Genomic DNA, 11,505 nt, shown 5'->3' on the forward strand with positions numbered 1-11,505 from the left:
TTTTAATACTCTAACATTAAAAGTCTTTATCATTTTCTCTTATGTAAGATTGTTCATCATCTTTTTCAAATCACTTTAATTCTTTTTCACTTTTTCTTCTGTTTCATTTTTTTTTTTTTTTGGTTCTTTTCATAATCACAACAATTCCATTAGTCATCTATAAGAAGATCCAAACTCTCTATTTCCTTAATACTTCTAAAATTGATCCCATCAAATTTGGCAATTCAAACACATCCTTTTTACCTTTCACTAATAAAATTTCTCCATTGGCCCTTACAATGAGTAGATCATCCCCTTCTGCTTAATAGTATCTTCTAATTGATGTATTCCTTTTCATTGGTGTAGGAGATATTTGAACCTAAACTTCAATAGCAAACACCACAACCACTCTAGAATTTTCACTAATTTTATCTTGAAATATTATTTGCTTAAGTATCCTGGTCTAATGCAATTATAGTTTTTTGGTAGTCTATTAAAAATATATTAAGCACAAAGAAAAGTTAAAGGAAAATAATGACTAGATTAATATAGTAAACCACATGGAGATAATGATACAATATTATCATTTTACTATCATAATTCACAAGAGTAGTTTGAGTGGTATTTATCTTCTCAATTTACGGATTCTTTACAATATTTTTCTTTTAGAGCAAAATAGCAAACACTAATTAATTGATAAATAAATATCTTAACTTGTTACATTTAAATTTTTATCCTATTCAGAAGTGGTTCTTAAGGTTTATGTAGGCCTGAAAATGGCAATAGGTGGTAATGAAAATAGAAGAATAACTGAGAATTGAAAAAAAAATGTGTACATTTTCGGTGAGAAATTGAGAAGGTTTCTTAGTTTATGTGAGAGATAACAAAGACACACACATATGAGAAGAAGATGGACAGTACTTAAACAATTTATGTGACAGAAAATAATAAAAAAATATTAACAAAATTAGCATTTTTAATAAAAATGACGTATTTTAAATATTTTTACAAGTTAAAGGACGAAGAGGAAAAAAGTTAAAGAAAAATATTGAAGTTTACCTTAAGATAGACAACGAAAACACTAATTTTTCTTAAGTTATATTAAAAAAAATATTAAAATAATTATAAAGTATTTTCATAAATTTTTATAATCTTTTGTAAATACTCTTTTAATAATTAAATTAATTAAATTAGATTATTTTTAAAAATCTAAAAATAAAATATCAGCTCTTAAACACTAAAGTAAAATGAAGTTTAATTATTAATACATTATTTTCTTAAAAATTTATATTACTAATAAATTAGAATACTCCGTCAATATGACATTTAAATTAACTATTATAAAACTTAATTATTCTTATAGCAATTCATAATTGAATGTTTTTATAGTATTAAGATATTCTAATAATTAATTTAATAAAAATTTATAAAATTATTTATTTGTTTTGATAAGTTTTTAATTTCATTTGTATAATAGAAAATTTTAATTTAATATTTTATTTTGAGTTAATTTTTTTTAGTGTGTTAAAACTAAATAGTTTATTACTAAATATGTGAATCAACTTGTAACACCTCAATTTTATTGCCCTTATATGAAAGAAATAGGAATTTTGGCACAAGATTTCTCGAGATAACAAGATATGTCTCACTGTAACGAAGAAGACTATCCAAAAATCAGGCTTTCAGAAGCCTTCTCGCTGTAGTGAAAGAGTCTCGTTGTAGTGAGAAGCAGATAAAGTGAACCACTACTCTCACTGGAATTAGGAGATTCTCGTTACAGCAAAAATGACACATAGAAAAGGGAGAAATATATATGGTTTTTTTGCTGTAGCGATAATGTTGCGAGTAGAGGAGTATTTAAGGTACCTCAACATTGAAACTTTCATTATTTCTCCTCAAAACAGTTTTCTCTCTCATTCTCTCTATTCTCTTACCTTTTTTTCTCAGAGAAACATCTTCTGAACTCTATATCTCTTCCAAATCTGAGCTCAAACTTCTATTCCATTCTAATCTAAGTAAGTTTCTTGAAGTTTGGTTTTTCAATTTCGTTCTTATGTCTCAGTTTTCTCTAATATAAACTTTTGTACTTTGTAATACTCAAGAGAACCTTAACCTTCAAGGCGATATCTTCTCTCAAAACATTGTGCTTCTCTCTCGGATCTATAGGAAAACTCGACTTAAGAGACACATATTCAGGTAAGGGAAGTTGATCCCAAACCCTAACTCTTATTTATATATATTTTGGCTTAAAATTCAAAATTTCTTGCTTAGGATGACAGATCCCTAATATTTTCTTAACAAATACAGTGTAAAAATGAATTTTTGAGTATGGATAACCTATGATATGTTTTAAAAATAAGTTTTTAAGAAGATTTTCATGTGTTATTCAATATATATGTACATGTGTTAGGAAAAAGGGATAAACCTTAGGATAAATGATTTTTTTTATTTTATAAAGATTGAGAGAGTGTGGTCTCTGACAATATATTTCTAAATTTGTATAATTAGATTGAGTTCGAAGGTGTTCGACTTTCGGCATATTGTATTGATGTGAGATTAATTGATGAAGAGTGTTTGACTATTTTTGAATAATGAAATCTATTATTAGTAAAAAATAATAAAAAGAATTAGTGTGAACTTGATTACATGTTAAAAGAAATTATGAAAGAGAATTAATATAAATGATTGATTGATGATTTAACTATACATGAATGACATAGTAAGGTGAATTTTTATTATGAAAAGAAAGAAAAACAGTAAAAATTTTACTATTGTGAAAAAAGTGATAAAAAGAAATGGATGAAATATTAATGAAAAGAAATGACTTAGTATTTAATGAAAAGTTTTATACTAAAAAGTAAAGTAAAATATTAATGAAATATAATTTTATCTGTATAAAGATAACTTAAGATTGAAAATAAAATTTTATTATGATAAATGATATTTAAAAAAAAGGATGATTTGTTTTAAAATACAATTAAAAATTAAAATTTGATAAATAATACATATACAATGATAATAATAATTAAAATAATAATAATAATCTAAATTAAATATAATAATAAAATTATTTATATATTTGTCACCTATTAATATTAAAGTTTGACGTTGTTTATTTAGTTAAATAAATAAATTTAATTAAACATTTAACAAACTGGGCTCAAATAATTTACGAGTATTTTAGTTTATTTACATCCTTAGTTATATAATTTTTTTTAATATAACTTATTATTTTATGTCTTTCTTAATTACATCAATGTTTTTAACTAGTTATTCAATTAAAGAAGATTTTTAATTTTTCTAGTTATTTTAATTAATAGTTAAAGTTTATTAATATAGATTAAGCATAATGAAATGTTTCAAATTATCATTAATAAAGTACTTTTTAATATTAAAAAAAATTATTTTTTTAATGAAAACTTTTGAAATTTTAAAATTAAAATTTTCAAATACCAATATTTTTATATTCTTATTATTAGTAAAATATTTTTTTAAAAGATTTTAAATTTTACAATATTACAAACAATGAGTGGGATATTGCGCTAGCTTTATCTAATATTGATTAAAGAAAGTTAAACACACATTAAAAAAAGTTAATTAAGAAAATTATAACTATAATTTGATTTAAGAATTAATTATGCAGAAAAAAAATATTGATTACATATGAGAATCTACAAGTCATGTCACAAAATAAAGAAAACGTGCACGTGTCTGTGTAATCGTACGAGATGTTGTCTTACTTTAAAAAATAAGACTTAAATTTATAATATATTTAAAAATCATGAATTTTAACTTTAATTTATTTTCTCAACCTAATTTGTATTTGCATTTAATAGTTTATTAATATAGTATTTCATAAGTCTAACGTATAAGGTAATTATTAAAATAAATGAATTCATTTAATAAATTTACATTGTAAATAAAATCAATATTAAACATAAATAGAGGTCAGTGATCCTATTGTAAACCACTCTGTTGTTTAAAATGAAAATACTATTGTATGCTACTCAATTTAAAACATTTTCATATACTCAACTATTTTTTTTAAATATAAATGTGCACTCTCCAAAGTTTTAGCCATGACTCAATCATTTAAATGTTTATATTTTATACATTATTCAATTTCGGATCAAATTAGATTTGTGGAGTGGAAACTAATATGGGATAGTACTTTTAAAGGCACTTGGTTTTCTTTCTATCATATACAAAGTTTCAGTTTAATTTTAACATATTGTTATAAATAAGTTTGTATTATCATTTTATAATATTATCAGGTCGTTTAACGTTTATATTATACTCTCATGTTTTAAATTTTTTGTATGTTGAAATATTATATTATTAAATAATAATATTAAATATAAAATGTTGTAATAATGCACATAGATTAACCATTTAATTAATATTAGTTTTAAGATTTGAATTTAAGTAATTAAAACTGAAATTGATTATTATTATAACTGAAGCAATCTTTTATAATATTTTATCAGCAATATTTCACCTATAGATTTATAATTTTGTTTATTTATAAGGCTTAACCTGAAATCTCATTTTAAAAATAAAATTTGACTACGAAAGGAAAATATTAAAAAATGAATTTTAACTTTGATTATATTTTATAAGGAAAAGGTTTCGGTAGTACAAAAACAAGTAAATAAATAAAATACAATTTTACTTGTGAAGATATAAATTAAAAACTGTCTAAACATATAAATTAATATTTAAAATTAGAAAATAAATATATGTCATAAAAAGAATCAACAAGTGTTAGTTTGAGTTGAGGGGTTTGAATTCCTTAAACTTGTGATTTTAGATTTGATCTAGTGATTTGATTGTATAAAAAGAATATTATTGATATGAATTCTCACCGTATTGTTTATCATGGTCTAAAAGATTAGTTTTTTAGAGTTTTATCATTAGTATATATCTTGCCAAATAACTGTTGAGATAAATAACAAAGCAAAATTTCTATTTTAATTGAAGAATGGCTCAGCGTCTAACACCAACAAAAGAAAATGGTAAGGTGTTGTTGTCCCTTTGCGACAAATAGTCATTTTCAAGGTCCAAAAAGTGGGGCTCAACGTTGTGCAATGAGAGAAACCCTTCTGTATTCTTTTCCACACCCCAGAAAACCCATCCACTGAACATGGACGCAAATTTCCTTATTGCATTAAAAAAAATTCTGACCAAAATTATTCTGTATATGTATTTGTTATAATGTACGTTCAAGAATGTAAAATACAAAATTAATAATATTTTATTAAAAATTATATCATTTAATATTATCAATATATTAGATCTTGTAATATTTTGTGATTTCTTGTAAAAGTTTATTATATATAAATTCTTATTATTTATTCTTTAACAAACATTCATACGTTTTTAGATAAGAATTTCTTCATGAATCATAAGAAGAAGCATTTCAATTATAGGAAGGAGTCAATCACAAGGGAAAGTGACAAAAGAAAGGATCATAAAATAAAATAAAAGGGGAATGTTGAGTGGAAGTGGATGGCTATGTGGATTTGCTTCAAAGGTTACCAAACATGATTGCAACACTGAACTTACATTTTACTCAAAGCTCATACATCCAAAAACTGTTTGAGAGTTTCAAATTGTATGTGTCAGTTCATTTTAAGACACAGCAAAAAATTCACACAATCTCAGCAGAAAAGGAGAGAGTTTTATCATCAGAATGGCATGCATAGAGAGAGCATCTCCAGCACTCAAGCAAATACTGCTCAAACTGTACTGGTAAGAAGAGTTTATGTATGAATAAACTAGTACAGTTTAGGAAACACTCATAATTTGCTATCCCTTATCTTTAATCTCTATTTTGTTTTTCCTGATATACAGCACATGGTTTAGTTATTTATTTGATTGTTTTTTGTTCTTTTCTTCTTTTCATTTTTGTTTTTGGTGAACGGAAAGTGGGAAAAGAATCAGAACATAACATACGAGGTAATCTCATCATTGAAAATAGTCTTAGTCATGGAATTAATATACTAATGTCTGTTAGTACTTGGAAATATAATATATATATGTGATAAAAAAGGCTCAGTATATAAGACGCGGGATATGAAAAATTGAGCAGTAATAGTTTTTTTTTTCAATTTCATTTATTAAAGTGACACCAATATCTCTATATAATTCCTTAATATAACTACAACTGAATAAAAAATAACTCTCAAATAATTAATTTCTCAACATCAAAGTTAGGAACAAAAAATGTCACTGTATTATCTTTATTTGATAACTCAATTATTTATTATATATACACACACAATAATTAAGTAATTTATCAAATAAAGTTTTATAACTTATTTATATATAAAATATATGTATGCATGCATGTATTGTTCTAAGTACCTATGTCTGTGAAAACTTTGTAAGAGACTTCACGATTTCGTTGAAAGATAGAAACAAGATGCAGAAAGAAAACTTTAAACAAGAAATATGATTAAAAAATATTATGAGTTTTATCATTGTTACTTTTGTAGAAAATTTAAAGAATGAAGAAATTACACTTTTGTGTTTGTAGATAAAATAATGAAATGATCAAGAATTATGATAAAAAAATCTGAAATTAATTTTTGTTAATTTTAATACATTTATTATCAACTAATGAAATAATGAATGTTCAGAATATATATTGTCAGCTAGTGATATGTATTTAAATTCTGTTATCTAAGATTTCAAGCTTAAGTTCGTGTATAGAATAAGAAAAACTTTATTGAGAATTAATTTTTGTTATATTGTGAATGCTTTCTAATTTAAATAGGGTTGTCACCAATCCTAGACCTATATACGTAGACAAACACACACCCAAAATGTTTTTTATGGAGACTTTTTCAGACGTCTAAGGTTTTTATAAACTTTTTTCTTTTTTAAATAATTTGCTTGTAGACACATTTTTAGTAATTTTCTACAAACTTAATTTGATTAGCTTGGGTTTATTTTGTTTCACAACAAAAGAAACAAATATGATAGCTGAGAGCCTTAGAATAGTTAAGTGATATAAAATTATTATTGAAGAATCTGGAAAGCGTATGAAAAAGAAGTGGCATCATATTCTCCAGCAAAATCCTTAGCTTAAGCATCACTTTTTACCAATCACTAGAAAGCTGCGGGATACCTCTCTTCTGACAGCACTAGTCTTTGATATCATTTTGGCAGACAATAAATGATTTTTCCGCTTAAGAAAAGTTTGGTTGGATCTATCGAAATTCTTACGGAGAAGAACTTCAAATATCATCACCTCATTTGTTGTTTTCTCAATTTTAATGAAGTTTTTAAAATTACTTTAGACTTAATTTATTATTTTTATAAGCTCTTTTTAACTTTTTTTAATAAATTTCTTGTTATAATTTATTAAAATGAGTTGTTTTTAATTTATATTAATGAATTTTATAGATAAATTTATGACAAATTATAATTTAAAAAAAAAATATATTAAATAAGTATTTAGTTAAGTTCTTGTCTGTATGCACCCTTGATAACTTTGATATCATATTAGAAATAGACCACACTTAACTCATTTTTTAAAAATAAGTCAAAACAAAAATATTGTCCAAAATTTATAAAGAGTATTATGAGCATATTCTTAATTAATATGTGAAAAGTCAATTTTTTAAAAAATATTTGAATCAAACACGTAAATTAATTAATAAACTGATTAAATTAACTAATTAGTTACATAATCTCTCTCTGTAGAATACCCTTCAAGTCAGTGTTGTGCATTTGATTAGACAAGGTAAATATTAAGTGGAACCCTTCTCTAGAGTTTGTGAAACACTGTTGTAACATCAGCAACCGTGCACAATTCATGATAAGATGGTTTCGTAAGTGGTAATCCTCATTTAGAAAATAGTATCTAAGTGCATTTCCATGTCATGACAGTGCTGAGAAGCCCCTCGAGATTGATCATCACTTATACGAATTTGGGTCAGTGGAGTACCATATTCAGGTAAAACTCTTAACTTGCAAGCTTGAACAATCTGGCCAATCAGTTTTTATCAATTATTATTCCGGCAAAATCTTAGTTCGTAAGGAGAATAACATGTAGCTATTTCCTTTGTTTCAAACAAAATAAAAACATGTTACATGACAAACATTAGAAGAAACAATGTAATGCATTATTTTGTTTGTGTGCAAATCCTTAGATTGTTAAAGATTTTAGATTGAAGTTTAAACAAATATTTCCAGTAAGATTTGATTTTGTGTGTTATGGTTACAGTCTCAAGCCTCTAATCCACAAGTAGCCTACTTGTCAATATCAATGCCACCTCTTTGCCATGGGGTCCTACCAAATGAACTTTCATCATACACCATTGAAATGGTAAAGGGACTTTGTCCTAATGTTGTGGAAATTGCGGAGCCTGCCAAGGAAGGATATCAGCTTACTCTGAAGCTTAAACTCAATGAGATCCCGAGAAGCAAAGGTTTGGTTCCCTTACCTACCAACTTGCAGCCTAGTTGACACCCTTCCATTTTAACTCAATTATAACATAATAATTGATGATTGCAAACATTTTATTTATATAATCAGTGTCAGTCTGTCAGAGCAGTGACATTGACAAAAATGGTATTGCAAAGTAGAAATGTATATGAATTAATGTTTGGCTATCTAGTTTTCCTTCCACTTGATAATGACCAAAAACTTAGGCAGGTGTAGTACCATAAATATTGTTAGTGTTGTTGTTCTCCAATTAAAATTAAGTTTATTTTGATAATATATGTTGACCTTTAATGTTAGTATGCTAACTTTTAATGTTGATCTTTATTATGAAGATTATCAAGATAAAACACCAATTCTAATTGAAAAAACTCCACGTACTAATGGTTCTACACTTAAGTTTTGTCCTTCAAGAATGAACAAGTAAATTGATGGTTTCCCCTCACACAATTTTTTTATGAATTGAGCAAACCTGTTAGAAACTGATAATACTACATTTGGGTTCAAGTCATCCGACTAAAATAACTTTAACTTACCCTTACTTCCCTTCATAGTTTACCTCAATTATCTCAACACCTTTAAATTTTCAGTATTACACAGATATTTATTATCTTAGATTTTTCACTCGCTAATGGAGGCCATATTATCAGTACAAAATAATAGGAGAATTCAGCTAGTAAAGAGAATCTTTGTTAATAATGTATGTACTACATGGAAAGCATAATGTCGACAAATTAGCAGCTATAGGAACTCTCTTATCAGAAGACTAGAGAATCTGGTCAGCAAACTTGTGAGTTGTGACATTCTGAATGAATGTCACGCTGCTTAGAAAGATATTATCAACATTCCTTGTACTGAAAATCAAACCTAGCATAGAACGATACACAAATAATCATTGTACACAATTAAACAATGAAAGGACTCAATCTAACTTGAAATTTCAACCTATCTGATGATACACAATTCTTGTTCCAGACCATGTCAAGGTCATCAGGGAGATTTCAACAGTTCATTCAGTAATTTTGAGTTCACAGCTGAAAGAAATATTGTGGAATGTGAATTCCAATGATGCAATTCAGGGGATGTACAAACCCATCAAACTAGTCTACCATCCAAGGGAACCATTCTTTCTCATCAGGCAGGTAATTTATAGGCAATCAAATCTTTGAACTTGTGCCAAATGACACAGAAGAAAAACAAGAATACAAACTATAACATGATCTTCCAAATAAAATTCACAAGATATAACAATAAATGGAATGATATCACATAAACAATGTAAAGTATAAGTTATTCAAGTAGATCACGTCACACACTAAGGAATTTCTGAACCTGAATCAAATGATGATTTTATATCTTCTCTTGTCAATCACATTCGACTATTTACTATGAGACACTTATTCTGTGATGCCCATAAATAGTCAACAATAACCCACTTACTTATGAAATCTATTTTCATTGCATATTTTTGTTGGCTCACAACTTCTCCCAAATTTATTCATACTCAGCAAAATGATGAAAACTTCAACAACCAAGTAACCGAAAACAACTCATTAACAATACTCTGGTCCTGTAAAAGTTATTCATATTCTAATGCTTTTCCATATTGATCAAATAATACATGCTGCATTGATACAGCCACAAAGAATCATAGCAGTATTCCCAATTCGTTTCAGAGAAAAATCAGATGTGATTATTGCTACAGCTTTCTTTCAGGTTAGTAGCTGAGAAAGCACAACAAAGTAATTTGTTTTCAACTCAATATGCTTTTAACTCAATTATTTACTACCTATGACAGGAGCTTGTGGATGTTGGAAGTTCAGATAAATGGGCCAAGGCACCACCATGCACCTGGTCAGCCATTCCTCCACCAGAGCTGAGAGGAGAGGCTTTCGAGGATTTGAGTACCAATGGAGGCTTTTTCACTATTGGTATATTATTGTTATCCTCGAGCAATTATCCAATGAATTAGTTTCCTGCAAGCCATAAACTGATGACACTAACACAATTTTAAACTCTAAATTAAAATGAAACGAGATCAACAAAAGAATTGTTGAGCAAGATGGATTCCAAGGCATCTGTGACTGACATCTTCTTGATATTTAATAGATATCTCTTCTCGGCATGTTGAAGGCAATAGACTAGACAAAACTGTCTGGAATCTCTTAAATTTTAATGCCTATGTTAAAAACCATGTAAAGGTAACAGCAATATTAACATTGCTTCTTAACTCTTAAGGACTATTAATAATTGTATCTCTTGATCTCTGACATCATTTACTGACATTTGCACTACAGAGCACCAAAGGTTTTATTCAGAGAAGGATGAGGAAACGTTTGGAAAATTTGGTCGAGGTACAAAAGCACCTGAATTGCAACATTAAGTATTTAAGTTAGTAAAATGGATTTTGCACAGGCAGCATTAAGATTTGAGCCGTATAGTGAAACCTAAATGGGACCCACTGTATGCTCAAAGTGCCTAGTAAAAGTCATTTCTTACGCCAGACACTATACTTTTGCATATCAGACGGACATCCAAAACAAATAGCTAAACCTGGTTAGACAAATGTTTGATCCTTTTGTCTTACATGCAGGTCTTGCACCACACAAACTTGGAAGAAAATGAACAAACGAAACAACATCAAGGTCTGCTTCTGACACATTTCAATTGACAATAAAACATTAAGGAGACAACCTACAGTTATAAACTTATTTCAGAAATATCCCTTAAAGGCTATACTAGTAACATTTTGTTTATACTACAAATTATACCAGTGTTAATAGTATACACAATACTCAATATTAATAGATATCAAATGAAAAGATTATAAAGTGCGTGACAACATGCTAATTGTTCATTGACACTTCATTTTCATTATGCAGGATGTAGGTATACAAAGAAGTTGATAAGATCATCAAAGTATAACATATTGAAACAAAGATGGGGCACCTTTGGAAGAAAAATAAAGAGGATACGTTTCAGACTTAAAATTCATGGATTTACACGCTTTCGTCAACGATGGTTGAGGTTCCCAAAATTTCCCTCAACAGGATATACAAAAATAGAGTAGATTT

General features: G+C 27.1%; 1 protein-coding gene across 2 annotated transcripts; it reads left to right on the forward strand.

Moving 5' to 3' along the window:
- The first annotated feature begins 5,604 nt into the window (after positions 1 to 5,604).
- LOC113872270 (actin-related protein 2/3 complex subunit 2B) lies at positions 5,605 to 11,501 on the forward strand. 2 transcript variants are annotated; one of them, XM_027509698.1, is made up of 11 exons: positions 5,605 to 5,730; positions 5,908 to 5,937; positions 7,876 to 7,942; positions 8,213 to 8,417; positions 9,407 to 9,573; positions 10,070 to 10,147; positions 10,230 to 10,362; positions 10,541 to 10,632; positions 10,729 to 10,785; positions 11,025 to 11,076; positions 11,314 to 11,501. In XM_027509698.1, exons 4-11 carry the CDS (start codon positions 8,255 to 8,257, stop codon positions 11,499 to 11,501), a joined length of 930 nt encoding a protein of 309 aa, XP_027365499.1. In that variant the 5' UTR covers positions 5,605 to 5,730; positions 5,908 to 5,937; positions 7,876 to 7,942; positions 8,213 to 8,254. The 2 variants fall into 2 exon arrangements, with proteins under 2 accessions (XP_027365499.1, XP_027365498.1); XM_027509697.1 differs by lacking the exon at positions 5,908 to 5,937.
- Positions 11,502 to 11,505: the final 4 nt, after the last annotated feature.

Source organism: Abrus precatorius, unplaced genomic scaffold (genome assembly GCF_003935025.1).
Source record: "Abrus precatorius isolate BTA unplaced genomic scaffold, Abrus_2018 Scaffold7, whole genome shotgun sequence".
Taxonomy (NCBI): domain Eukaryota; kingdom Viridiplantae; phylum Streptophyta; class Magnoliopsida; order Fabales; family Fabaceae; genus Abrus; species Abrus precatorius.

Bases quoted from the DNA above. Each gene is read 5' to 3' on its own strand.
- LOC113872270 (XM_027509697.1), top strand. From the start codon at position 5,672: ATGGCATGCATAGAGAGAGCATCTCCAGCACTCAAGCAAATACTGCTC. The intron at 7,943-8,212 runs GTAAAACTCTTA...TTATGGTTACAG, and splicing joins CAGTGGAGTACCATATTCAG to TCTCAAGCCTCTAATCCACA. The intron at 9,574-10,069 runs GTAATTTATAGG...GCATTGATACAG, and splicing joins CATTCTTTCTCATCAGGCAG to CCACAAAGAATCATAGCAGT.